A 27,894-nucleotide genomic window follows, 5' to 3' on the forward strand; every position below is an offset into this window, starting at 1 on the left:
AAGCCCCACCCCATGACCACGCCCCATCGTGACCCCACCCCCAGCCCCGCCCCCAGCCCGCATTTAAAGGGCTCGCTCTCTCCACAGCGCAACCTCCGCTGTCTGCATCGCCCCTTGCACGCCGGAGTGCCTGCGACTTTAATTAAAGGGCCGTCCCCTCGCCTAGGCTGCAGCACCGCCCATCGGCTCCTCGCGCCTCAAAATGAGTAGCTCCCACTCCCGAGCGGGCCAGAGCGCGGCGGGCGCGGCTCCGGGTGGCGGTAACGACACGCGAGACGCCGAGATGCCGGCCACCGAGAAGGACCTGGCGGAGGACGCGCCGTGGAAGAAAATCCAGCAGAACACATTCACGCGCTGGTGCAATGAGCACCTCAAATGCGTGAGCAAGCGCATCGCCAACCTGCAGACGGACCTGAGTGACGGGCTGCGGCTTATCGCGCTGCTCGAGGTGCTCAGCCAGAAAAAGATGCACCGCAAGCACAACCAGAGGCCCACCTTCCGCCAGATGCAGCTCGAGAACGTGTCGGTGGCGCTCGAGTTCCTGGACCGCGAGAACATCAAGCTCGTGTCCATCGGTGAGGGCGCGTGCCGCCCCGTGGCGCCGGGAGGGCGAGGGCGGGGGGCTCCGCGTGTCCTTCCATCTCCCCCCCGGGTAGACCCCTCCCAGCCACCCTCCCCGAGTCGTGGTGCTTTCCCGGCCCTCTCCCCCCGCCCCACGTCGGCCGAGGGGCTCCGCGCGGGGCCGGGCCTTGAGAACAAAGGCGCGCTGGCCGGCTGGCCCCGCTGCTGTGCGGACCGCTACGCGCCCCCGCCCGCCGCGCCCCGGCTGGCCCGCGCCCAGGCTGAGCTCACATCCTCCGCAGGCCGTGCCCCCGCCCCTTCGCTTGCTGTGGGAGAGGGCCTGGAGGGTGGGCACTGGCCAGGCTCTTGCCCTGCGCCCAGTGTCCCATCCCTGTGCAGCGGGAGGCCCGGTTTCTCTACCTCCTACAGCAGTTTGGAGAGGGCCTTCTGACTTTCAGGTTTCCCCGTGGTTCTTTAAACAAGGGAGTTAGAGTTTGTGGGTTCCATTGTTTAAGGCTCTCAGCTTTTGCTGGTCTTGGGAGATGCCCCCCTCCTCAGAGATGGCTCTAACCCCCCCGTTTAGATCTCCACCAGGGAACTTACGAGGCCAGAGAAGGGCATGGCCAGCAAAACGGTACCTGAAATGAGTCTGGGTGTCAGCCAGTGAAGGGAGCTGGTTTGTCGTCTACTGAGACACTGAATTACTGTTGAACTTGGGCCAAACTCTTGTTTCCATGCAGGACTTGGCTTTTCTGCATCTTGAATGCAGGAGTTGGTTGGGAGGTACTCCAGCGTGTGCTGGGCTCACTGCCAGCCCAGTGTCCGTGTCACTGGGCTGGTGATGCTGGCATTGACCGGGCCTACTGTAGCATCCCTGGCTCTTAAGGTGGAACCCACCCCGGGATGGGCACCAGCACTGGTGGCTGGGGGGCATTGTACAACCGAGAGAGAAGGGACGTGCACTTTTCTCCGAATTGAAAGGGACCTTGCAGTTGGCCCCCTTGCCCGGATGCGGTCCATGCTTAGCCTGAGAAAGTGAGAGACCAAGATTCGGGTGCCCCCAACCACTCAGAGGGCTGGCCTCTAGGGCCTCACCTCTTTCTTTGGAATGCCTTTGGAGGCTCAGGCCCACCCCCCCAGTCCCAGTGTGTGTCTAGCCAAGCTGAGTCATCTCTGAGCCTTGGGTGGGGGGGCAACCGGATGTGGGGAGGCGGGCCACACCCCAGCTGTCTGAGGGGGGGTCTCCTCCTCCCTTCTCTTTTGAGCTGGCTGGAGCAGGCCTAGTTCCCAGAGCTTTGCCATATAAGGCAAAAAAATGTTGGAAAGCAGCAGTGATTAGGGGAGGGAGGGGGCAGGCTGGCCCAGGGGCTGGGGAAAGGGGGTGGGAGGGGGCGGGGCCATCCAACCAGGCACTCTCCCTACGAAGCCTGGCCCTTCCCTCTCTCTTTTCTGAGGGGGGATGGGGAGGGCCTAGGCCTGCCTCCTGTGGACCAGGGGGTGGGCCCAGCCTGACCCGCCAGGGCTGATGAGCTTGGCCTTGTGTGTGCCCTCCTGGGTCACAGTGGGCCTCAGGCCTCGTTAGGGCTCTTCTGCTGGACCCAGGACTCTGGGGACGGGGGCCTCGTGGGAAGCCCCTGCTGGTCCTGTATATTTGGTCTTCCCTGAGCCTTCCCGTCACCACTAGCCTGAAGCCCCCCTCTCCACTTTCCCACCATTTGGGGACAGTGCAAGCCAGGGGTGCAGGACTCTGACCCCCATCTCAGTCTGGGGACAGAGAGGCCACTCTGCTCTGAGTGGCTCAGCTGGTCCTCAGGGTGCTGCCTACTGGACTCAGAGGCCGCCCGCCATTGAGCGCCCTTTGGTGGCGTCCATCCCCTTCTCCCCACCCCCAAGTTGACTCACTAGACAAGTATTTTCTCTTGATTGGGGGTTGGGGTAGGTTGGAGGCAGCAGGGGTTTCGAAGATGAGCTCTTAGAAAGCTTGGCCTTTGTCTGAGCCCCACTCCCAGCCCCTCACCCCTTGAAGCCGAGACCCACAGGGGCCTTGGGTGGGTCCCACAGCCCAGAGGGGTTCCCATGGTGACAGGGTGCAGGGTGCCCGCCCTAACCACTTCCCCTGTGGTTAGCTTGGTGGCCGCCCGCCCACAGCCCGGCAGCCCGTTAGGTGGCAAGGAGGGCAGGCAGCAGCCGGTTGGGCTCTGCTGAGGCAGCGGGATCAAGGACCCCACCCATGGCCTCCGCTACCCCAGTTCCCAAGCTGGGCCCTGGGCGTCCAACCCAGCCTCAGTGGCTCTGCCCTCCTCCTCGGGCTGGGCGAGGGGGCCCCCCCCCCAGAATGTGTCCTCATCCTCCTGCTGGGCCCCAGTGAGCCACGGCCCATTGGCCCAACTGGTGGTTCCATTGGGCTTCCGGCCTCTCCCCTGTGCCGGGACCGTGCCTGACTCTCAGCTTGGTCCTGCGGGGGTTGGGGGGCACTAAGGAAGTGCGGGGTGGGGCTTGCACCCTCCACCCAAAGGGTCCTTGCCCAACACCTCCACTTCCCTTGCCTCATGCCACCCACCCTGGGGCAGCAGTTGTATTTCCCAACTGCCCCACCCACCAGCCTTCCTCTTCCCCTTCCTCAGCCCCGGTCAGGGGCCCTGGCATCCAGGCCCACTAGGGATGTGCTGTTCCTACTGCTCGTTGCCTGGAAACCCATGGCGATGAGTGATGGGCCCATCATGCTCACTCCAGGGCCTTCCCCTGGCCCTGTCTGCAGCCTGCAGCTGTCGTCAGTCCTTCCTCTTGTCCCCCAGGGCTTCCAGCAACATCCCCTAACTACTATATGGGTGGGTCATCTGCCCCCAAAAGTCTCCTTCCCTCTGAAACCACCCACACCCCCTCCGGGGGCCTCTCCCTCCATGGGGTTCCCTGTGCCGCCACGCTCCCCACTGCCTGGGAGCCACCTGGCACCCTGTGTGGGCACCCTCCCCCCACGCAAGCCCATGTGTGCACACGTGCACAGGGACACTTGGGTGGGCCCCCCCGCTGCCCAACACCGCCACCCTTTTCCCTCACAGACAGCAAGGCCATCGTGGATGGGAACCTGAAGCTGATCTTGGGCCTCATCTGGACCCTGATTCTGCACTACTCCATCTCCATGCCCATGTGGGATGAGGAGGAGGATGAAGAAGCCAAGAAGCAAACGCCCAAGCAGAGGCTCCTGGGCTGGATCCAGAACAAGCTGCCGCAGCTGCCCATCACCAACTTCAGTCGGGACTGGCAGAGTGGCAGAGCCCTAGGCGCCCTGGTGGATAGCTGCGCCCCGGGTAAGGAGCGTGGGGAGTAGGAGGCGCGGGGCTGGAGCTGGGGCTGCGCGGAAGAGAGTGGATACGGCCTGCAGGGGAGTCTGGAGGACCCCAGACTCAGTCGTTCTTGTTCCGCAGGCCTGTGTCCTGACTGGGATTCCTGGGACGCCAGCAAGCCTGTGAACAATGCGCGGGAAGCCATGCAGCAGGCCGATGACTGGCTGGGCATCCCTCAGGTACAACTCTGCCTGGACGTCCAGGGCTGTCCAGGGGCCAAGTCCCAGGGGTGGGGGGGGGGGGGCGGGGTCCTATCCCGGGAATCTGAGGCCTGGAGGCCAAATGGCTCTTGTCTTTGGACTGTGACAGGTGATCACCCCCGAGGAGATCGTGGACCCCAATGTGGACGAACACTCCGTCATGACCTACCTGTCCCAGTTCCCCAAGGCCAAGCTGAAGCCAGGGGCTCCCCTGAGACCCAAACTGAACCCGAAGAAAGCCCGAGCCTACGGGCCAGGTGAGGGACATGGGGCCTGTGCACTGGCCTCCCTGGGGGACAGTGTCCTTTCGAAATTTGGAGGTCCCTGGGGATCTTCAGGGACATTGGCAGCTAGGTTCTCAAATGCCCCCCCCCCCCTCTGAGAGTCAGACGGGAATGGGTCAGAGCTGGTCCAAACTGGCCACTTGTGACTAGCCATCAGCCCAAGGTGGGACCTGTTCAAGGAGGGAGCACCCAACCACTTTACTGTAAGTGGAGACCAAAGCCAGCCAGGGTATCACGCAGGAGCAAGGGCCCAGGCAAAGCCAAGTGCAAGTTCCAGAAAACAGGCCCAGGCCTGTCTCACAGCAAACGTACAGCTGGGGCCCAAGGCCAAGGCCAAGCTCTGCGCGCCGTTGTTCACACTGAACTGACTCAGCCAGTTCTGAGTGTTCCACAGGGATGGCGGGGAGGGGGCCGAGCTGTGGGAGGAGATGCTCCCGAAGGGTGATGGGGGAGGGGTAAGGCCATGGCCCTAGCGGCCAGCCATGCCTTTCTCCTTCTCGCTTGGCAGGCATCGAGCCCACAGGCAATATGGTGAAGAAGCGGGCAGAGTTTACTGTGGAGACCAGAAGTGCCGGCCAGGGCGAGGTGCTGGTGTATGTGGAGGACCCAGCTGGACACCAGGAGGAGGTAGGGCCACCTTCAGGCAGGGCAGGGCACTGCAGTGCCTCTAATTTAAAGGGGCGGCTCTTGCCCGGCCGGCCAGTGTGGCTCAGTGGTTGAGCATCGACCTATGAACCAGGAGGTCATGGTTCGATTCCCGGTCAGGGCACATGCCTGAGTTGCGGGCTCGATCCCCAGTGTGGGGCGTGCAGGAGGCAGCCGATCAGTGATTCTCTCTCATCACTGATGTTTCTATTGTCTCTCCCTCTCCCTTCCTCTCTCTGGAATCAATAAAAGTATATTTAAAAAAAAATAAAGGTTCTGGCCAAAGCTGGTTTGGCTCAGTGGATAGAGCGTCGGTCTGCAGACTAGAAGGTCCCGGGTTCGATTCTGGTCAAGGGCATCTACATTGGTTGCGGCCACATCCCCCGGTGGGGGGTGTGCAGGAGGCAGCTGGTCGATGTCTCTCTCTCATCGATGTTTCTGGCTCTCTATCCCTCTCCCTTCCTCTCTGTGAAAAATCAATAAAATATATTTTTAAAAATAAAAATAAAAATAAATAAAAAATAATAAAGGTTCTGGTCTTAGCAAAGGCTCATGGGCTCCTTGTTACCACAGGCCAAAGTGACTGCCAATAACGACAAGAACCGTACCTTCTCTGTCTGGTATGTCCCCGAGGTGACGGGGACTCACAAGGTGAGCCCTCAGCCCGTGGGGGAGGCTGGTGGCAGGGACAGTGGCTGTGGGGCCCCGACCCTCTTCACAGCCTGCCCCTCCTGGACACAGGTCACCGTGCTCTTTGCTGGCCAGCATATCGCCAAGAGCCCCTTTGAGGTGTACGTGGACAAGTCCCAGGGTGACGCCAGCAAAGTGACTGCCCAGGGCCCTGGCCTGGAGCCCAGCGGCAACATCGCCAACAAAACCACCTACTTTGAGATCTTCACCGCAGGTGAGAGGAGGCTGCCGGGCAGGCGGTTCTGGGGTGGCGGACTGTTGCTGGGGTCCCGGAGCAGCCTGGAGGCTCTGGGAGCTAAGCTGGCACTTTTGGGACAGGAGCTGGCTCAGGTGACGTAGAGGTCACGATCCAGGACCCTACCGGACAGAAGGGCACTGTGGAGCCTCAGCTGGAGGCCAGGGGCGACAGCACCTATCGCTGCAGCTACCAGCCCACCATGGAGGGTGCCCACACTGTGCACGTCACCTTCGCTGGCGTGCCTATCCCTCGCAGCCCCTACACTGTTACTATTGGCCAAGGTAGGCTGGTCCCGGCCACCTACGTCCCCCATTGCTGGGGCCTCCCATGGGACGGTTGGTTGGAGGGTCCCACTCCAGCCCTCCCGACCCTGGCACCCGGGGTCTCTGCTTCCACTGTCGGGGTGAGCTCTCTTTCCTCCCCCGCTGGGACCCCTCTTCCTGCTCCTCTCGCCCTCTCCATCTCTCTTTCTCTTCACGCTTTCACCTTCGGAAGAACTTGCTCGAGCTGTCTAGAATCCTGCTGCTCTCTGCTCTGCCCACGGGGTCAACGGTACTTGGATCTGTCTCCCTTTGGGAGGGGCGGGCTGGGTGGGGCCGGGCAGGTGGGGAGGAGGCTGTCACATCCTGGTCTGGGCCACAGGTCCTGGGGTCAGGGTCCCTTTTATTTCTTTCTGGCATGTCCCTCCCTCTCTCCTGGGGCCAATTCTGAGGGTCCCCACCCTCATCCCGATGGCCCAGCCCTGTGGGGAGAAGCAAGGGGAGGGGTCGCCCCGTGCCAGCCCCAGTGGCTTCATGAGCCCTCTGCCCACAGCTTGTAACCCGAGTGCCTGCCGCGCCGTCGGCCGGGGCCTCCAGCCCAAAGGCGTGCGGGTGAAGGAGACTGCCGACTTCAAGGTGTACACGAAGGGCGCGGGCAGTGGGGAGCTCAAGGTCATTGTGAAGGGTCCAAGTAAGTCAGCCTGCAGCTGAGGCGGGCAGCGGCCACCCCAGGGGCGCTGCTGGGCAGGCCTGAGGCCCTCCTTTGTCTCTGGCAGAGGGTGAGGAGCGCGTGAAACAGAAGGACCTGGGCGATGGTGTTTACGGCTTCGAGTATTACCCCACGGTGCCTGGCACGTACACCGTCACCATCACGTGGGGGGGCCAGAACATCGGGCGCAGGTGAGGCCCCAGTGCAGTGTAACCCCCCGACCCTGCTCAGGACCGTGCCCCTCCAGGGCAGTGTCCCTCAGCACACACCCCCGTGTGGCTTTCTCTCTACAGTCCCTTCGAGGTGAAGGTGGGCACAGAGTGTGGCAATCAGAAGGTACGGGCCTGGGGGCCCGGCCTGGAGGGTGGTGTCGTCGGCAAGTCAGCGGACTTCGTGGTGGAGGCCATCGGGGATGACGTAGGCACCCTGGGTGAGTTGGAGGCCGCAGCGTGGGCACCGGGGGGGGCCCCCTGCCAGGCTCCAGGGCACTGATAGAGTTGGTGGCTGTTGACAGGCTTCTCCGTGGAGGGCCCGTCGCAGGCCAAGATCGAATGTGATGACAAGGGCGATGGCTCCTGTGATGTGCGCTACTGGCCCCAGGAGGCCGGCGAGTATGCTGTGCACGTGCTGTGCAACAGCGAGGACATCCGCCTCAGCCCCTTCATGGCTGACATCCGGGAGGCGCCGCAGGACTTCCACCCAGACAGGGTAATGCACACGTGCCCCTGGCCCGGGCCTTGGCCCCCTTTTGCCTCCCCTTGGGGGCTGGGCGGAGTGGTTGGGGTTCCGGGCCCTGGTGTTTTCCCTGCCACCCTGTTTCCTTGATGGCCTGCATTTGGTCCCCTGAGATCTGGGTGGCTTCCCATCAGGTGAAGGCACGTGGCCCTGGATTGGAGAAGACGGGCGTGGCCGTCAACAAGCCAGCGGAGTTTACGGTGGACGCTAAGCTCGGCGGGAAGGCCCCTCTCCGGGTTCAAGTGCAGGTGGGGTGCCCACCCATGGCACAGAGGTGGGGGGTGGGCAGGTGCCCAGATCTGGGTACTGACCAGTTGGCCACCCACTTTCCAGGACAACGAGGGCTGCCCCGTGGAGGCATCAGTCAAGGACAATGGCAATGGCACGTACAGCTGCTCCTACGTGCCCAGGAAGCCCGTGAAGCACACAGCCATGGTGTCCTGGGGAGGCGTCAGCATCCCTAACAGCCCGTTCCGGGTGAGCCGGCCCTCCCACGGGCCTTGGACAGCCCTTCATCACATCTTCCTAGGGCACCTGTCCTGTCTTTATCTATAGCTCTCTTAGATCAAACGTGAATCCCAGCCCTGGCCGGTTTGGCTCAGTGGATAGAGCGTCGGCCTGCGGACTGAAGGGTCCCAGGTTCGATTCTGGTCAAGGGCATGTACCTTGGTTGCGGGCACATGCCCAGTAGGGGGTGTGCAGGAGGCAGCTGATCGATGTTTCTCTCTCATCAATGTTTCTAACTCTCTATCCCTCTCCCTTCCTCTCTGTAAAAAATCAATAAAATATATTAAACTAAAATAAAAATAAAACGTGAATCCTACACAGCTCACCCATTCCAAGTATATAGCTTAGGTAGTCTTGGATCCATTCAGAGTTGTGTGATGGATTACACAATTGAAGACTAGGGAGGGTTTTTTTTATTTTATTATTATTGATTTCAGAGAAGAAGGGAGAGGGAGAGATTGAAACATCAATGATGACAGAATCATTGATCGGCTGCTTCCTGTACACCCCCTACTGGGGATTGAGCCCACATCCCGGGCATGTGCCCTGACCAGGGATCTAACCGTGACTAATGCTCAATCTCTGAGCCACACCGACCGGGCAAGACTAGATAGTTTTCATCATCCCAAACAGACACTCCTCTTCCCCCCAAAATTCCCCTCCCCCAACCCTGAGCAACCACTATTCTGCTTTCTGCCTGTTCTAGACCTTTGCTAGCGATGGAGCCATGCAATGTCTAGCCTTTTGTGTCTGAATGCTTTCACTCAACATAATGTTTTCATTGTGGTTCTACATGGCAGCATGAATTGGTACTTCCTGCCTTTTCATGGCTGAATGATAGTCCATTGTATGGATTAGACCACATTGTATTTATCCAGCTATTTGTTGATGGGCCTTTGTTATGTTTTCCCTTTTGGCTGTTGGGAATAGTGCCACTATGAACATTTGGGTACAAGTATGCAGACGAGTGCTCTCATCTCTCTGGGGAGGCAGATGCGTAAGAGCAGAATCACAGCACCATATGGTCATTTTATGGTTAATCATTTGAGGCACCACAAGACCCAAGGTGGTTGCACCATTTTGCATAACAGCCAGCAGTCAATGAAGGGTCCCCTGCCTCTCCAGGCTGGTAATGCCCTTACCCTTACCTTGTCCTGTGCAGGTGAACGTGGGAGCCGGCAGCCACCCAAACAAGGTCAAGGTGTATGGCCCAGGAGTGGCCAAGACAGGGCTCAAGGCTCATGAGCCCACCTACTTCACCGTGGACTGCACGGAGGCCGGCCAGGGTAAGGCTCCGCCTCAGGTGGCTGGACATGTGGGTGAGGCATCCACATGAGGTCCCAGCCTCCACTCCCTCCCCTGCTGCAGGCGATGTCAGCATTGGCATCAAGTGTGCCCCTGGTGTGGTGGGCCCGGCTGAGGCCGACATCGATTTTGACATCATTCGCAATGACAATGACACCTTCACGGTCAAGTACACACCGCGTGGGGCTGGCAGCTACACCATCATGGTCCTCTTTGCCGACCAGGTGGGTATCGCTGCTTCCCACTCCCAACACTGCTGGGCATTGGGGTGCTGTTCTCCTCTTAAGTCCGCTTCTCCCACCATTGCAGGCTACACCGACCAGCCCCATCCGGGTCAAGGTGGAACCCTCCCATGATGCCAGCAAGGTGAAGGCAGAGGGCCCTGGCCTCAGCCGCACAGGTGAGGATGACCACCCTCTGGAGAGGTCGGGGACCTCAAGGGGGATTGAGGCAACGTGCCCCTAATGGCTGCCGTGTCGCCTTAGGTGTTGAGCTTGGCAAACCCACCCACTTCACGGTCAATGCGAAAGCCGCTGGCAAGGGCAAACTGGATGTCCAGTTCTCGGGAACGGCCAAGGGGGAAGCAGTGCGTGATGTGGACATCATCGACCACCACGATAACACCTACACGGTCAAGTACACGCCTATACAGCAGGTAGCGCCCTTAACCTCTGCAGCTGCGCCTCCTCTGCACCCACCACGTCCATGGTCCTCCTTGAGCGGTGGGCTGGGTGGGCTGCTCCAGGAGGCTTCCCGCTCACTGCCATTTCCCCCCTGGGAGACAGTGGGCATGAAGGCCAGGGGCGGAAGAGGAGAGCCAGTTGTCTGGCCGGCGTGGCTCAGTGGTTGAGCATCGACCTATGAGCCAAGAGGTCATGGTTTGATTCCCGGTCAGGGCACATGCCCGGGTTGCGGGCTCGATCCCCAGTTGGGGTGGGGGTGTGCAGAAGGCAGCCGATCAATGATTCTCTCATCATTGATGTTTCTATCTCTCTCTCCCTCTCCCTTCCTCTCTGAACTCAGTAAACTTTTTTTTTAAAAGGAGAGCCAGCCAAAACCGGTTTGGCTCAGTGGATAGAGCGTCGGTCTGTGGACTGAAGGGTCCCAGGTTCGATTCCGGTCAAGGGCATGTACCTTGGTTGCGGGCACATCCCCAGTAGGGGGTGTGCAAGAGGCAGCTGACCGATGTTTCTCTCTCATCGACGTTTCTAACTCTCTATCCCTCTCCCTTCCTCTCTGTAAAAAATCAATAAAAATATATTTTAAAAAATAATAAAAAAATAAAAGGAGAGCCAGTGTCTCTCTGACCAGTCCCCAATTCCTAACTGGGGAAGCTGCAGGCCAGGAGACCAGGGTCATGACCTATGACTCTACCCTTCTGTACCCCTCCCAGGGCCCAGTGGGCGTCAATGTCACCTACGGAGGGGATCCTATCCCGAAGAGCCCCTTCTCCGTGGGGGTGTCTCCAAGCTTGGACCTCAGCAAGATCAAGGTGTCTGGCCTGGGAGAGAGTAAGTAGTTGGGGCCGTTGTCGTGGTTACCGAGGATGGCCCAGGAGCTGCCGGGGCTCAGTGTCACAGTTCTTTCCCTTCTTCTGTCATCTCAATAGAGGTGGACGTTGGCAAAGACCAGGAGTTCACAGTCAAGTCCAAGGGTGCTGGTGGCCAAGGCAAAGTGGCATCCAAGATCGTGGGCCCATCGGGCGCATCAGTGCCCTGCAAGGTGGAGCCCGGCCTGGGGGCTGACAACAGTGTCGTGCGCTTTGTGCCCCGCGAGGAGGGGTCCTATGAGGTTGAGGTGACTTACGACGGTGTGCCTGTGCCTGGCAGCCCCTTTCCTCTGGAAGCCGTGCCTCCCACAAAGCCTAGCAAGGTAACTGAGGTATGGGGGCCCCCCCTGTCTTTCCCAGACACGCTCTTACCCTTTATCATGCCGAGGCCTGCTTATGCCCCTGTCTCGTGGGGGAGGGAAGCCAGAACAAGAGGTAGATTGTCCTCGCTGATTTGGCTCAGTGGATAGAGCATTGGCCTGTGGACTAAAGGGTCCCAGGTTCGATTCCCGGTCAGGGCACGTGCCTGGGTTGTGGGCTCGATCTCCAGTGTGGGGCGTGCAGGAGGCAGCCAATCAATGAGTCTCTCTCATCATTGATGTTTCTCCCTCTTTTCCTCTCTGAAATAAAAAAATAAATTTTTTAAAAAAATGAAATTTAAAAAAAGAGGACATAGATTGAAGTGGGGGCCAGGGGTCAAGGGTCAGGGAGGTGGTGTGGTTGCAGCTCTTGACCTGCCCGTCTCTCCTCAGGTGAAGGCGTTTGGGCCAGGGCTGCAGGGCGGCAGTGCAGGCTCCCCTGCCCGCTTCACCATCGACACCAAGGGTGCCGGCACGGGCGGCTTGGGCCTGACCGTGGAGGGCCCCTGCGAGGCGCAGCTCGAGTGCCTGGACAATGGGGACGGCACGTGCTCCGTGTCCTATGTGCCCACCGAGCCCGGAGACTACAACATCAACATCCTCTTCGCCGACACTCACATCCCCGGCTCCCCATTCAAGGCCCACGTGGTGCCCTGTTTTGACGCATCCAAGGTCAAGTGCTCCGGCCCTGGGCTGGAGCGCGCCACGGCTGGGGAGGCGGGCCAGTTCCATGTGGACTGCTCAAGTGCAGGCAGCGCAGAGCTGACCATCGAGATCCGCTCCGAGGCCGGGCTGCCTGCCGAGGTGCACATACAAGACCATGGCGACGGCACACACACCATCACCTACATCCCCCTGTGCCCCGGCTCCTACACCGTCACCATCAAATACGGTGGCCAGCCTGTGCCCAACTTCCCCAGCAAGCTGCAGGTGGAGCCCGCAGTAGACACTTCCGGTGTCCAGTGCTACGGGCCTGGCATTGATGGCCAAGGTGAGAGGCCCCACTGCGAGACAAGGGGGGGGGCTGGGGGCATCTAGGGTCCCCAGAGCCCTCGGAGCCCATGCCTCCTCCTCATTGTCCCCCTACAGGCGTCTTCCGAGAGGCTACCACTGAGTTCAGCGTGGATGCCCGGGCTCTGACGAAAACTGGAGGGCCGCATGTCAAGGCCCGCGTGGCCAACCCCTCAGGCAACCTGACCGAGACCTACGTGCAGGACTGTGGTGACGGCACGTACAAAGTGGAGTACACGCCTTACGAGGAGGGTATGCGCCGGGGCTCCCCATGGCTGTGGGGCAGGCGTGGGGTGGCCCGGGCTCCCTCCTCACCCAGCCACCATCCTCCAGGACTCCACTCTGTGGACGTGACCTATGATGGCAGCCCTGTGCCCAGCAGCCCCTTCCAGGTACCTGTGACCGAGGGCTGCGACCCCTCTCGAGTGCGCGTCCATGGGCCAGGCATCCAAAGTGGCACCACCAACAAGCCCAACAAGTTCACCGTGGAGACGAGGTGAGGAAGTGCCCAGGAGGCAGGGGCGTGATGGGCCTTGAAACTCCAGGTCTAACTGGCTGTCTGTCTGGACCAGGGGAGCTGGCACAGGGGGCCTGGGCCTGGCTGTAGAGGGCCCCTCCGAGGCTAAGATGTCCTGCATGGATAACAAAGATGGCAGCTGCTCAGTTGAGTACATCCCCTATGAGGCTGGCACCTACAGCCTTAATGTCACCTACGGCGGCCACCAAGTGCCAGGTGAGGAGGCAGGTCGGCCAGGGCTGGGCTGGAGCCACCCGCTTGCCCTCCACCCTGTCTCACACCCAATCCATCCCTCTGCCCCCCACCCAGGCAGTCCTTTCAAAGTCCCTGTGCATGATGTGACAGACGCGACCAAGGTGAAGTGCTCTGGGCCTGGCCTGAGCCCAGGCATGGTCCGTGCCAACCTGCCTCAGTCCTTCCAAGTGGACACGAGCAAGGCCGGTGTGGCCCCGCTACAGGTCAAAGTCCAGGGACCCAAAGGTGAGTGTCCACACGCTTAAGAGCAGGAGGTTGGGCCTAGCCAGTGTGGCTCGGGGGTTGAGCACCAACCCATGAACCAGGAGGTCACAGTTTGATTCCCCATCAGGGCACATGTGCGGGTTGCAGGCTCAATCCCCAGTGTGGGGTGTGCAGGAGGCAGCCCATCAATGTTTCTCTCTCATCATTGATGTCTCTATCTCTCTCTCCATCTCCCTTCCTCTCTGAAATCAATAAAAATATATATTTTTTAAAGAGCAGGAGGTTGGGAGGGCATGATCCTCTTTGAGGGGTAGCGGGAAGAGAGCAGAGGCCTTGCCCAAGAGGTTGGAGCAGGTGCACGGGCCGTTGATAGAGGAGCCTCAGGTGATGGGACCAGAAGGAGGGAGAATAGACACTGAACAGATGTGGCAGCGGGGACATAGGGCCAGGGTCCAAACTGGCACCCAGATTAGTTTCTGGTGTCACGGGGCACAGGGCCATTCCTGGGATGGGCAGATGAGGGCAAAATGAGGTGTAGGCCTGGGGTGGGGGCTGGGCACACAGCTGAGCCCCTGCCGTCCTGGGTGGTGGGGCTGAGGGCTCAGGAGACTGGCTGAGGCTCTGTGTTTGGGACTGGGGCCAGGCCTGGTAGAACCAGTGGATGTGGTGGACAACGCTGACGGCACCCAGACCGTTAACTACGTGCCCAGCCGTGAGGGGCCCTACAGCATCTCTGTGCTGTATGGGGAAGAGGAGGTGCCCCGCAGGTAAGAGGCAGCTCACTGCCCAGCTGGGGGCGGCAGGCTGGGCATCAAGAACCTTCCTAACCACTCACAACACCCTGGCCCAACAAACAGCCCCTTCAAGGTCAAGGTGTTGCCTACGCACGACGCCAGCAAGGTGAAAGCCAGCGGCCCTGGGCTCAACACCACCGGCGTGCCCGCCAGCCTGCCTGTGGAGTTCACCATTGACGCAAAGGACGCAGGGGAAGGCCTGCTGGCTGTCCAGATCACGGTGAGTTGGCGGCCTGGGCAGCTCCTCGCCCTGCTGGGTGCCACTCCAGGCACAGGGAAGGCCAGGGAAAGGTGGGGGCCCAGGCTGGAGCCATGTGCAGGTTAGAGCATGCAGCTGGGGCACTTGAGGTCTCCCCTGGGAATGATGCCAGCCAGGGCAGGTCTCCTGTGTCTAGGAAGATGGTGACAGGCACAGACTTCCCCCACCCACACACTAGCTCATGCCTCACTTTGAGCCCATTACCAAAGCCCTTAGTTCCTCAATTTGCCCCACTTGTGACATTAGTGCTGGGCAGGCCCTGGGGTGGAGGATGGGAGCCGAGAGGTACTCGTGGGGATAAAGCAGAATGGGTGCCAAGATCCCCGGCCCTGCCTGTTGTCATGGGGGGGCCAGGAGCTTTGGGCATTTGGGGACCTCTCTTCTGGCCCTTGCCAGTGGAGAAGTAACGGACCATGCTGGATGCAGGCAGCTATTTTGGGCCATGGCAGCTGAGTGACTTGGAGGCTGTTCCTGCAGCAGCAGCACTTGATGCTGGCTCCTTTAAGAGAACCTTAGCCCAGCCAGCATGGCTCAGTGGTTGAGCACCAACCTAGGAACCAGGAGGTCACGGTTCTATTCCCGGTCGGGGCACATGCCCAGGTTGCAAGCTCCATCCCCAGTGTGGAGCATGCAGGAGGCACCCAATCAATAATTCTCTCTCATCATTGATGTTTCTCTCTCTCTCTCTCTATCTCTCCCTCTCCCTTCCTCTCTGAAATGAATAAAAATATATATTTTAGAAAAAGAGAACCAGAGGTGATCCTGGGCTGGGTAGGCTTATGACAACCACCTCCGTCCCCTGTGCTTTGCCACACAGGACCCCGAGGGCAAGCCCAAGAAGACGCACATCCAAGACAACCACGACGGCACGTACACGGTGGCCTATGTGCCAGATGTGACGGGCCGCTACACCATCCTTATCAAGTATGGCGGTGATGAGATCCCCTTCTCCCCGTACCGGGTTCGCGCCGTGCCCACCGGGGATGCCAGCAAGTGCACGGTCACAGGTGAGCCCGCCCGCCATCGGCCACGGCGCTCAGCACGGGGCTTGGGTGTGCCTGTGTGCAAGGGCTCGCTGCTTGGGGCAGCGTGTGGGAGTGGGGGCCGCCCCCTGAGTGACTCACCTGACCTTTCTCCTTGCTCTCTGCCCTCTCACCTCAGTGTCAATCGGAGGTCACGGGCTAGGTAAGCTGCTTGCCGGGGCCACTCCCAATGCCCCTCCTGCCCAGAGGGCAGCTTCCTTTCCTCTTCCGTGCTGATTCCCAGGACAGTTCCAGCTGCAGCTCTTGGCAGGGACAGAGGGGGGGGCCGGAGGGTTAGGGCCCAGGGAGGCCTCTGGAGCTGAGCATGAGCGCTCTGGCCCGTCCCCTCTCTGGGCCTCGGTTTCCCCATCTGAGAAGTTGGGTTGCAGCTGAGAGCTTTGGGGTGAGGTGCATCCTGAGAGGCACCCCACTGGGGCTCTGGGGTCTGGGGATCTTGGCACCCCAGGAAAGCCCAGGAGGCGGGCAGCTGGCCCTTCCTTCTTGCTCCCTCCTTCCATGTCAAGGGCTCCTGCATGGGCTAAGGGGACAAGGGGTCTCCCAACAGGCGAGAGTCCCCAGCCCTGGCCAGATCCACAGACCCTCATCCCCACCTCCCAGGGGCCTCGCGTCCCGGGCCGGGGGAGGCGCAGCCTGCATGAGCGGGTGGGGCTAGCTGGTAGTGCAGTAGCACCAGCGTCGACTGCTTGGGCGGCCAGCATGGCGGGGCCTGGCCCAGCCTCAGAGCCCCAAAGTGCACTCGGTGGCCTATCTGCCCTCCCCGCCTCCTTTCCTACCCCTGTCCCCCCAGCAGTGACGTTATTCAGAGGGTCCCCAACCAGGTGTGGCAGGGGAGAGCCAGCCCCAGGCAGGGACACCAATAAGAGGCGATTGCTACTTAGGAGGTTCCGAGGGCTGCAGGCCTGGAGCTTGGGCGAGGCAGCCAGCACACGTTAGGGTGGCTTGGGCTTTGCAGCAGGGGCTCATCTGCCGAATACATAGGCCCTGGGATCTGAGATGATAGGCATATGTGCCTAGGGCAGGGGGACAAGACCTTGGGGACCAGAGGCAGGGTCAAGCCTTGGTTGAGGGAGTGGTCTCGGTTTACCTGGCCACTGTGTGCAGAACAGAGGTAGCAAGCCCAATTGGGGAGCTGAAGTTACTTTTATTTTTATTTTTAATTTTTAATAATTTTTTATTGATTTCAGAGAGGAAGGGAGAGGGAGCGATAGAAACATCAATGATGACAGAGAATCATGGATGGGCTGCCTCCTCCATGGCCCCAAATGGGGATCGAACCCGCAACCCGGGGATGTGCCCTGACCGGGAATCGAACCATGACCTCCTGGTTCATAGGTTTACGCTCAACCACTGAGCCACACCGGCCGGGCTGAAGTTACTTTTAGATCAGCCAGAAGGGGGCACCAAGTTGGGAGGTGTGCGTTGAAGATGGAGCAGCCAAGATTGCCTGATGGGCTGGATGGGAAAAGTGGGGGTTCACGGGTACCTGAGGTCGGGGCCCAAACCACTAGCTAGATGGTGGGTTCACTTCTCAGTTGGAGAGAACGGGTGTTGGATGGGTATGAGGTGAGGCCTTCCAGGGCAGAGTGGGCAGCAGGTGGCCAGGCCTGGACCTCAGGAGAGCTGCAGAAGGCCAACTCAGCCTAGGGCAGCCTGAGCCCTCGGCCACAGGGGAGCTCAGGGGCAGGCTGGCTGGAGAACCCCTGGAATGCAACCCTGGAGCAGGTTCCATGCTCCTGGGGGCGTCCCTGGCCAGGGCCAGCCTGCCTGTCACTTTGAGGCCTCACAGCCCACCACCCCCTGAGCCTCCACGGCTAAGCGCAGGTCGTAACGTCACTGTCCCTCCCCTCTCCTCAGGCACTCTGGGGCCCTGGAGGCTGCTCAGCTGCTCTGCCCTTGCAACCTAGAGGCGGTGGCTGTGGCTTGGGCCTCCTGTCCCCCTCCCTCTGGGTGCTGCCGCTGCCTGTGCGCTGTGCTGCTAGGGCGCTAACCCCGCTGCTCCCTGCTTCCCTGCTCCCAGCTCCCTGCCTGCTCTGGGCTGTGCCCAGCCACCCCTCACCACGAGCCTTCGGTTGAGCGAGCATTCTCAGTTGTCAGGAAACTTTCATTTCCCCTTCAGGCCTGGGCGGGGGGGGGGGGGGGGGGCGGGAGGCGAGTGTCACATCCCCCCACACTGCAGCAGGACCCCCGCCTCACCGCGTGCGCACACAGCACTGGGGGCCGGGGCCAGGCCACGGGGCAAAGGCAGCTGTGCGCCCAACCCGGAGCACTGGCATTGCTCAGCGCGGTCCACGGCACCAGCTGAGGCTGAGTTGGCAGGGGAGGTGGCAGCAAACACTTGTGCCCCAGCGGCAGCAGCGGCCTCACGGGCCTCCAGGCCCACCCTTCCTCCCAAACACCTGGGTGCCACCCGTGGGGCCTTTCCCACATGGGGGCTGCCCCCCAAGACAGGGCTCCCTGGCCTGAGGTGGCTCGAGGGAACCTTTCCTGCCTTCTGAGAAACTACTCACCGTCCCAGCTCGGGGTTCAGGGGCGGGAGGCCTGGCTGTGCTTGGTGGTGGCAGTAAAAGGCCTGGGCGGGCGGCAGGCAGTGGATAGGAGCAGCCTGAACGCCAAGCTCATGCACTGGCCCCCCTCTGGGGACCCGCCCTGCCCCACTAGGTGCTGGCATCGGCCCCACCATCCAGATTGGGGAGGAAACGGTGATCACTGTGGACACCAAGGCTGCAGGCAAAGGCAAGGTTACCTGCACTGTGTGCACACCCGACGGCTCCGAGGTGGACGTGGATGTGGTAGAGAATGAGGATGGCACCTTTGACATCTTCTACACAGCCCCGCAGCCGGGCAAATACGTCATCTGTGTGCGCTTTGGCGGCGAGCACGTGCCCAACAGCCCCTTCCAAGTGACGGTCAGAAGGGGCTAGGGGTGAAGGGTCTGGCGGGGGGGCCCATCCTGAATGCCCCCCCCCCACCACCACCACCAAGGATTACTCTGATTTCAGAGTCTGCAGCTCTTGTGTTTGCTCTGCAGGCTCTGGCTGGGGACCAGCCCACCGCGCAGCCTCCGTTGCGGCCTCAGCAGCTGGCCCCACCATACACCTATGCTCCGGGTGCCCAGCAGACCTGGGTATGGCCTGGCCCGCCACCTCCAGCTTGCCTAGCTCTAAGGGACATTGGGGAGGGGCTGGCCAGCTGGGTGTCCCAGGAGGCCCGTTCTGGCACATGTGAGGAGGGATCCCAACTCTTCCTGCTTGGGACTCCCTCGACTCCTACAGCCCCTCACCTGGGCCCTCTGTCTCCACTGCAGGCCCAGGAGAGACCCATGGTGGGTGTCAATGGGCTGGACGTGACCAGCCTGAGGCCCTTCGATCTTGTCATCCCCTTCACCATCAAGAAGGGCGAGATCACAGGTGAGTGGGAGCCGCAGAGGTGGCTCGAGGGAACCAGGAAGGCGCTTGGGAGCCGCAGAGGTGGCTCGAGGGAACCAGGATGTGCCAACGGGCTGTCCTGACCCTGTCCCGTTGCCCTGCAGGGGAGGTACGGATGCCCTCCGGCAAAGTGGCACAGCCGGCCATCACCGACAATAAGGACGGCACTGTGACGGTGCGCTACGCCCCCAGCGAAGCTGGTCTGCACGAGATGGACATCCGCTATGACAACATGCACATCCCAGGTGCGCCTCCGCAGCATGCCACCGCCGCCTCACAGAGGCCTGGGGCAGCGGGAGGACTTGGGGGCCAACGCAAGGTCCCCATTCCACATGGCCCCTCTTCCTGCCTCAGGAAGCCCCCTGCAGTTCTACGTGGATTACGTCAACTGTGGCCACGTCACTGCCTACGGGCCAGGCCTCACCCACGGAGTAGTGAACAAGCCTGCTGTGTTCACAGTCAACACCAAGGACGCAGGAGAGGGTGAGTGGCAGCCGCTTTTGGTCTTCCTGTGCCGTGGACGCCCTCAGCCTGTGGGGAGCTGGACGCAGGAGAGACACTCCCGAGTGGGGCCCCCTGCCCTGCCCCCCAGCCTCTGCTTGCGTGTTGGGGCTCTCCCTCATCTTGTCCTGGGTCCAATTCCCGCCCTCACCCACGATTCTCTATAGGGGGCTTGTCCCTGGCCATCGAGGGGCCATCCAAAGCAGAAATCAGCTGCACCGACAATCAGGACGGGACGTGTAGCGTGTCCTACCTGCCGGTGCTGCCGGGTGACTACAGCATCCTCGTCAAGTACAATGAGCAGCACATCCCGGGCAGCCCCTTCACCGCCAGGGTCACAGGTGGGTGCCCGTGGGGAAAGTTACCGGAAGAGGCAGGTGGCCTGACTGGGCGTGGCTCAGTGGTTGAGCCTCGACCTATGAACCAGGTCATGGTTCGGTTCCCGATCAGGGCACATGCCCGGGTTGTGGGCTCGATCCGCAGTGTGGGCCATGCAAGAAGCAACTGATTGGCGATTCTCTCTCATTATTGATGTTTCTCTCTCTCTCTCCCTCTCCCTGTCTTTCTGAAGTCAATCAAAGTATATTTTAGGCCTCAGCCGGTTTGGCTCAGTGGATAGAGCATCAGCCTGTGGACTGAAGGATCCCGGGTTCGATTCTGGTCAAGGGCACATGCCCGGATTGCGGGCTCGATCCCCAGTAGGGGGTCTTGCAGTAGGCAGCTGATCGATGATTCTCTCTCATCATTGATGTTTCTATCTCTCCCTCTCCCTTCCTCTCTGAAATCAATAACAAATATATATTTTTTAAATACATATTTTAGCCCTGTTTGGCTCAGTGGATAGAGCGTCGGCTTGCGGACTCAAGGGTCCCAGGTTCGATTCCGGTCAAGGGCATGTACCTTAGTTGCGGGCACATCCCCAGTAGGAGGTGTGCAGGAGGCAGCTGATCGATGTTTCTCTCTCATCGATGTTTCTACTCTCTATCCCTCTCCCTTCCTCTCTGTAGAAAATCAATAAAATATTAAAAATAAATAAATATATATATACATATATATATATTTTTAAAAGGCAGGTGGCAGGGTGGGTGCTGTTTCTCCCTGCTTCTGGACACTGAGTGACTGTCCCCTGCCAGGTGATGACTCCATGCGCATGTCCCACCTGAAGGTGGGCTCCGCCGCTGACATCCCCATCAACATCTCCGAGACGGACCTCAGCCTGTTGACGGCCACAGTGGTGCCGCCCTCGGGCCGCGAGGAGCCCTGTCTGCTGAAGCGGCTGCGCAATGGCCATGTGGGTAAGAGGCTGAGGGGCAGGGCCTTCTGGAAAGGAGGGAGGTTGGGGCGGGGGCATGCCTTTCCCTGGCTGACGGCCCGCTCTGTGCCCAGGGATCTCCTTCGTGCCCAAGGAGACGGGGGAGCACCTAGTGCATGTGAAAAAGAGTGGCCAGCACGTGGCCAGCAGCCCCATCCCGGTGATGATCAGCCAGTCGGAGATTGGGGACGCCAGCCGTGTGCGCGTCTCGGGCCAGGGCCTCCATGAAGGCCACACCTTTGAGCCCGCGGAGTTTATCATTGACACCCGTGATGCTGGTAAGCGATGGCGGCCTGCCCGCCAGGGTGAGCCCACTGTGCTTGGCTCTCTGGCTCAGGGGTGTCCCCTCTGCAGGCTACGGCGGGCTCAGCCTGTCCATCGAGGGCCCCAGCAAAGTGGACATCAACACAGAGGACCTGGAGGATGGCACGTGCAGGGTCACCTACTGCCCCACGGAGCCTGGGAACTACATCATCAACATTAAGTTTGCTGACCAGCACGTGCCTGGTGAGTGCCGCGCACGCGCATTTCTCCCTAACCCTCCTGATCTCCCTAACCCGCACCCCAGGGCCAGGATGTAACCCGTGTGGGGTGCGGGCTGTGCTCCCCTCCTGCAGGCAGCCCCTTCTCCGTGAAGGTGACAGGCGAAGGCCGAGTGAAAGAGAGCATCACACGCAGGCGACGGGCCCCTTCAGTGGCCAATGTTGGCAGTCATTGTGACCTCAGCCTCAAGATCCCCGGTAGGAGCTATAGGGAGGCGGGGGGGGGGGGGCTGGGGAAGCCTGGTAACCGGTAACCCCGAGCAGAAGTCTGGGGTCTGAAGCTCCTGCTCACCAGGCTGTCCCCCACCTGCAGAAATCAGCATCCAGGACATGACAGCCCAGGTGACCAGCCCATCAGGCAAGACCCATGAAGCTGAGATTGTGGAAGGGGAAAACCACACGTACTGCATCCGCTTCGTGCCCGCTGAGATGGGCATGCACACGGTCAGCGTCAAGTACAAGGGCCAGCACGTGCCTGGGAGCCCCTTCCAGTTCACCGTGGGGCCCCTAGGGGAAGGGGGTGCCCACAAGGTCCGCGCCGGAGGCCCGGGCCTCGAGAGGGCCGAGGCTGGAGTGCCAGGTAGGCCTGCTTCCTGCCAGCTTCTTGCTCTCCTGGGCAGGGTCGGGGGGGGGGGGGGGCGGGGTGGAGGGGCTGAGGTCAGGGGTTGCAGCCCCGGGAGAGGTGCGCCTGCGCTCCACTCACCAGACACACTGCTTTGCCACAGCTGAATTCAGCATTTGGACCAGGGAAGCCGGCGCTGGGGGCCTGGCCATTGCTGTCGAGGGCCCCAGCAAGGCCGAGATCTCCTTCGAGGACCGCAAGGATGGCTCCTGTGGTGTGGCCTATGTGGTCCAGGAGCCAGGTACTGAGGGCCGGGCCGGGGTGAGGGGCGGCGATGCCTCAGTGTGGGTGTTGGTTGGGTCTGTGCACAGTCCTGCTCGGCTCCCCTCTCCACCTTGACCCAGGGCCACTGGGCTGTTGGTGGGAGGCGGGACGCTAGAACGCAGCCAAGCGGGGGCCTCGTTATCTGCGTCTCTCCCTCTGCAGGTGACTACGAGGTCTCCGTGAAGTTCAACGAGGAACACATCCCCGACAGCCCCTTCGTGGTGCCTGTGGCTTCTCCGTCTGGCGACGCCCGCCGCCTTACTGTTTCTAGTCTTCAGGTGAGGCACTGAGAGAAACCGCCCGCCTGGGGCTCCTGGGCCCGGCCAGACCAGAGCCAGTGCACGGAGCAGGCCTCGGCTCTGTGTCCGAGTGACCCGCCCAGCCCCGCTCGGGGCGCCGGGCCTCTGCTCTGGCCGGGCGCAGCCCACGCTTTGGGTTGGCAGGGCACACCCCTGGCCACCGCGTGGAGTTTTTCTCGTGTCTCAGGTCTAAAGGCTTTGAACAGAAGCCTGTGCCCCTTGAGCACCAGGGCTGAGGTTTAAAGAGGGACAGCCTGCAGGGGCTGAGTGCTGCCCAGGGTGGGGCCGCCCTCCCTTCATGCTGCCCAGGGGGGGGGGTGTGTGATTGTGGAGCGCATGCGCCCGGGGGGGCGGGGGCAGGGGTGTGTGCCTGTGGCTTGTTGCCCCTCGAGAATCAATGGCTCTCCCTCTTTAAACCAAGTTGGACGCCAGATGGGTAAGTGCAGCAGAGGCCTTTGGGCCTCCTGCTTCTGGGGCCCCGCCCTCCCTCATTCTGACCACCCGATCTAACCGCCTCTGCTGTGCTTCCAGGAGTCAGGGTTAAAGGTCAACCAGCCAGCCTCTTTTGCAGTCAGCTTGAACGGGGCCAAGGGGGCGATCGATGCCAAGGTGCACAGCCCCTCGGGAGCCCTGGAGGAATGCTATGTCACAGAGATCGATCAAGGTGAGGCCCTGTCCCTTACCCAGCCACCCCGCCACCTGCCCTGGCCTCACTGGGAGCCGTGGGCCTGCCCAGCTGGCGGGAAGCAGGCTGAGAGTACGAAAGGAGGTCCAGATTTTGTGAGCAGCCGAGACGGGGGCCCACACCCGGGCCCCCTCAGCCAGGCGACCCTGCCACCACTCGTGACCCAAGCCCCTGGGCATCTGGCTCAGCAGCCACGACTGCTAGAAAGAAGACAGCCTTCCGCAGGGTCCGATGCAGTCTCCTGAAGGAGAGGCCGCAAGTCCAGCCAGAGGGCTGAGGGCCCTTGAGCCAGGGCATGGCACCTACAGACAGGCCTGGCACCCCAGGGATGGGAGAGGGTGAGAGGGTGTGCATTGCTGCCGGGTAGAGTTTCACTAGTATCACAGCCTAGTCCTGCCCCTTCCCAGCCTTGTGGCCTCGAGCAAGTTCCTCACTGCCTCTGAGCCCCAGTTAACATGCAGGGAGCTTGGCATTCCTGGTAACCTTTCTTTTTGTTGTTGCTCATCCTCACCCGAGGATATTTTCCCATTGATTTGTAGAGAATGAAAGGGAGAGGGAGAGACACAGAGAAACATCGATGTGATGAGACACATCGATTGGTCGCCTCCCCCATGCGCCCTGACTGGGCCAGGGATGAGCCAGCAACCGAGGGACATGCCCTTGACCGGAATCGAAGCCAGGACCCTTCAGTCCACGGGCTGATGCTCTATCCACTGAGCCAACCCGGCTAGGGCCATGGTAACTTTTTTAAAGAGGCAGTGAGATGCGTGTTTTGCTTGTAAAAGATTTCAGTCCAAATGAGCCCCGATAGGCTGCTTGGGCATCTACAGCTGCACCCCTCAAGTTTTAGGTCTGTGCTGTGGGGTGTGGGTGCCCAGCATGGTCCATGGAAGAAGCTGCGTGAACTGCGTGGACCCGCTGGGCTCAGGCTGGCGGGCAAGGGTCGCGCCTCACAGATGTCACTTGCTCGGTTTGTGGGGAGGGACCCAGGTCCACAGCATGCCCCTCTGCTCCTCAGATAAGTACGCCGTGCGTTTTATCCCACGGGAGAATGGTGTCTACCTGATTGATGTCAAGTTCAATGGCACCCACATCCCTGGAAGCCCCTTCAAGATCCGAGTTGGGGAGCCTGGGCATGGAGGGGACCCAGGGCTGGTGTCTGCCTACGGAGCCGGCCTGGAAGGTGGCGTCACAGGTAGGTCAGCTGCTAGAGCCCCCGTCTTAAGATCTCAGTGACAACAGGAGGCACACAAGAATGACAAAGCTATGCTGCTGGGTGGGCAGTGGGGGGCTGGAGTGGGGTGGGCCAGACCAGCTCTGCCCGACCTCCTGTGTCCCCAGGGAGCCCAGCTGAGTTTATCGTGAACACAAGCAATGCGGGAGCCGGTGCCCTGTCGGTCACCATCGACGGGCCCTCCAAGGTGAAGATGGATTGCCAGGAGTGCCCCGAGGGCTACCGCGTCACCTACACCCCCATGGTACCTGGCAGCTACCTCATCTCCATCAAATACGGTGGCCCCTACCACATCGGGGGCAGCCCCTTCAAGGCCAAAGTCACAGGTGAGCCTCTGCAGCAGACTGCTGGCGCCCGCCTCGGTGCCTAGCCCTCAGCTACCTCTCAGCCCCACCTGCTCTGCCCCACAGGCCCCCGTCTCGTCAGCAACCACAGCCTCCATGAGACATCATCAGTATTTGTAGACTCCCTGACCAAGACGGCCAGTGTCCCCCAGCACGGCACCCCAGGCCCAGGTCCCACTGATGCCAGCAAGGTGCTGGCTAAGGGCCTGGGGCTGAGCAAGGCCTACGTGGGCCAGAAGAGCAGCTTCACCGTGGACTGCAGCAAAGCAGGTGGGTGCCCGGAACACAGGAAGGAGGCTGAAGGGGTGGGGATGCCTTTGAGGGGGTGGCCGTCGCTTCTAAAGCCACTTCCTATCTTGGCCTCCCTGCCCGCTGCCTTAAGTACCTTGAAGGAGCTGGAGTTTCCTATGCTGGCCTGGCTGGGGGGCAGGGGTGCTGGCAGGTCTTTAGAAAGGGGCGGCAGCCTAGCCGGTGTGGCTCAGTGGGTATGTCAACCCATGAACCAGGAGGTCACGGTTCGATTCCCAGTCAGGGCACATGCCCGGGTTGTGGGCTCAGTCCCCAGTGTGGGGCGTGCAAGAGGTAGCCGATCAATGAATCTCTCTCATCATTGCTGTTTCTCTCTCTCTCCTCTCCCTTCCTCTCTGAAATCAATAAAAATGTATGTTAAAAGAAGTAAAACAAAAAAAAAAAAAAAGAAAGAAAGGGCTGTTCACTCAGCCCTGGCTGGGTAGATCAATTGGGTTAGAGCATCATCCTGACACACCAAGGTTGCGGGTTTGATCCCCAGTCAGGGCACAGACAAGAATCAACCAATGAATGCATAATTAAGTGGAACAACAAATCCATGTTTCTTTCTTTCCTCTCTCTCTCTCTCTCTCTCTCTCTCTCTCTCTCTCTCTCCCCCCCCTTTCCCCCCAAGTCAATAAATAATTTTTTAAAAAGAAAAGGCTATAACCCTGGAACAGGTGAGGGGGACAGGAGGAGGGGGCGGGGGGTCAGCATAGTTACAACTGAAAATAGGGGGCTTGGAGCCTGGGACTGAGGCCCTCTCCCCTCTTCCCCCCCCCGCCAGGCAACAACATGCTGCTAGTGGGGGTGCACGGCCCCCGGACGCCCTGTGAGGAGATCCTGGTGAAGCACGTGGGCAGCCGGCTCTACAGCGTGTCCTACCTGCTCAAGGACAAGGGGGAGTACACGCTGGTTGTCAAGTGGGGCGACGAGCACATCCCGGGCAGCCCCTACCGTGTCCTGGTGCCCTGAGCTCTGTGCCTGTGCCAGTGGCGACTCCCAGGACCAGAAGTGTCCCCGTGCCCACCGCCCCCTCCCAAGCAGCCCCCCCTCCTCCTCCTCTCCTCAGCCCCCCGGAGCCCTGGCCAGCCCTGGCCGCCCTGTCACTGCAGCCACCCCTGCCCTGCGCTCACCTGCCTCTGCTTGGGCAAAGGAGAGAAGCGAGCAGCGGGAACCGTTGGTGGCTCTGCCTGTTTTCTTTGGTTCTGGGAGGGGTGACGGGTGGAGGCCTGCGCACGACCACCTGCTAGTTCCCTTCCCCAGCCAAGAAGAATAAAGCTCAGCTTTCATTCTCCTGAGACTGGCTCTCGCCTTCTTGCAAAGACGCCGACAGGGGGGATGGCACGTGGGCTGCGGCCACAGGCTGCTGATCTCCAGGCCTGGCCCCACCTGCTGACCCCACCCCCTAACTCCAGGAGGCCCCATGTGCACTGGCCGCCTCTGCCTCTCTGGATTCGGATCAATTCAGGGCAAGGGGGACGTAGCACCCCTCCAGAACACGGCCTGGTAACCTTGTCCCGGTCCACACCAGAAATAGACAGTGTCCCGGGGAAAGGCCGGGCCCTGGCCAGGCAGCAGGATGCAAAGTGCCGGGTGGGAGGACCAGGGAGCCAGGCTTGAAATCACAGCAGACCCTGGCCATCTCCTAGACATCTTTTTTTTTTTTTAATATATTTTATTGATTTTTACAGAGAGGAAGGGAGAAGAGAAGGATAGAGAGTTAGAAACATCAATGACAGAGAAACATCCATCAGCTGCCTCCTGCACACCCCCCACTGGGGATGTGCCCACAACCAAGGTACATGCCCTTGACCGGAATCGAACCTGGGACCCTTCAGTCCGCAGGCCGACGCTCTATCCACTGAGCCAAACCGGTCAGGGCCATCTCCTAGACATCTTAAGTGCGCCACCACCCCTGGGGGAAGGGACTGTCACAAGGTCCTCTGCCCCAACGGGCAGATTGTAGGTCTCTCATGGCCCCTCAGCAGGCAGGTGGAAATATTCGAGGAACTGCTGTCAGCTGCACAGTTTGCCCACTCCCATCCAAGCCCAGGTATCCTTGTCTGTCCTGCCCTCCTCCCTCCATGAGCTGCTTTGCCATGGCTCCTTGGGGCATTCAAACCCACCACTTAACTGTCCATCACATCCCACCCAAGTATCTCCCACTCAAAACAACCAAATTTCCCAAGTCCTCTGCCATGGGCAGCAGGCAGCCTCCTCTCCCACTTCAGGGGAAGGGCCCTAAAGCCAGCTTTCAGCCCTGCGTGGCTCAGTGGTTGAGCATCTACCTATGAACCAGGAAGTCACGGTTCGATTCCCGGTCTGAGCACATGCCCGGGTTGTGGGCTCAATCTCCATGGGGGGCGGGCATGCAGGAGGCAGCCGATCCATGGTTCTCTCTCATTGATGTTTCCACCTCTCCCTCTCCCTTCCTCTGTGAAATCAATAAAAAAATATTTTTTAAAAATATTAACTTGACCTAGCTCAGTGGTTGGCAAACTCATTAGTCAACAGAGCCAAATATCAACAGCACAACGATTGAAATTTCTTTGGAGAGCCCAATTTTTTAAACTTAAACTTCTTCTAACGCCACTTCTTCAAAATAGACTCACCCAGGCCGTGGTATTTTGTGGAAGAACCACACTCAAGGGGCCAAAGAGCCGCATGTGGCTCTCAAGCCGCAGTTTGCCGACCTCGGCCCTAGCTGGTTTGGCTCAGTGGATACAGCGATAGCCTGAGGACTGAAGGGTCCAGGTTCGATTCCCATCAAGGGCACATGCCTGGGTTGTGGGCTAGATCCCAGTGGGGGACGTGCAGGAGGTAGCCGGTCAATGATTCTCTCATCATTGATATTTCTCTTTCCCTCTCTCTTCCTCTCTGAAATCAATAAAGATAGATATATTTTT

General features: G+C 60.3%; 1 protein-coding gene across 2 annotated transcripts; it reads left to right on the top strand.

Moving 5' to 3' along the window:
* The first annotated feature begins 103 nt into the window (after nucleotides 1–103).
* FLNA (filamin A) lies at nucleotides 104–26,286 on the top strand. Of its 2 annotated transcripts, XM_054712261.1 has the most exons (47): nucleotides 104–575; nucleotides 3,621–3,869; nucleotides 3,987–4,084; nucleotides 4,215–4,362; nucleotides 4,898–5,016; nucleotides 5,608–5,685; nucleotides 5,776–5,938; nucleotides 6,043–6,243; nucleotides 6,776–6,913; nucleotides 6,999–7,122; nucleotides 7,225–7,361; nucleotides 7,446–7,639; nucleotides 7,801–7,914; nucleotides 8,000–8,143; nucleotides 9,336–9,459; nucleotides 9,542–9,702; nucleotides 9,788–9,878; nucleotides 9,964–10,133; nucleotides 10,872–10,989; nucleotides 11,088–11,350; nucleotides 11,780–12,377; nucleotides 12,476–12,649; nucleotides 12,731–12,893; nucleotides 12,970–13,130; nucleotides 13,224–13,394; nucleotides 14,017–14,140; nucleotides 14,231–14,387; nucleotides 15,244–15,433; nucleotides 15,588–15,611; nucleotides 18,128–18,375; nucleotides 18,498–18,593; nucleotides 18,774–18,876; nucleotides 18,999–19,139; nucleotides 19,249–19,377; nucleotides 19,563–19,736; nucleotides 20,529–20,690; nucleotides 20,782–20,985; nucleotides 21,062–21,214; nucleotides 21,325–21,447; nucleotides 21,563–21,829; nucleotides 21,975–22,112; nucleotides 22,298–22,413; nucleotides 22,966–23,098; nucleotides 24,138–24,314; nucleotides 24,461–24,679; nucleotides 24,764–24,967; nucleotides 25,773–26,286. In XM_054712261.1, exons 1-47 carry the CDS (start codon nucleotides 203–205, stop codon nucleotides 25,958–25,960), a joined length of 7,944 nt encoding a protein of 2,647 aa, XP_054568236.1. In that variant the 5' UTR covers nucleotides 104–202; the 3' UTR covers nucleotides 25,961–26,286. The 2 variants fall into 2 exon arrangements, with proteins under 2 accessions (XP_054568236.1, XP_054568268.1); XM_054712293.1 differs by lacking the exon at nucleotides 15,588–15,611.
* The last annotated feature ends 1,608 nt before the right edge of the window (nucleotides 26,287–27,894 follow it).

Source organism: Eptesicus fuscus, chromosome 1, assembly GCF_027574615.1.
Source record: "Eptesicus fuscus isolate TK198812 chromosome 1, DD_ASM_mEF_20220401, whole genome shotgun sequence".
NCBI lineage: Eukaryota > Metazoa > Chordata > Mammalia > Chiroptera > Vespertilionidae > Eptesicus > Eptesicus fuscus.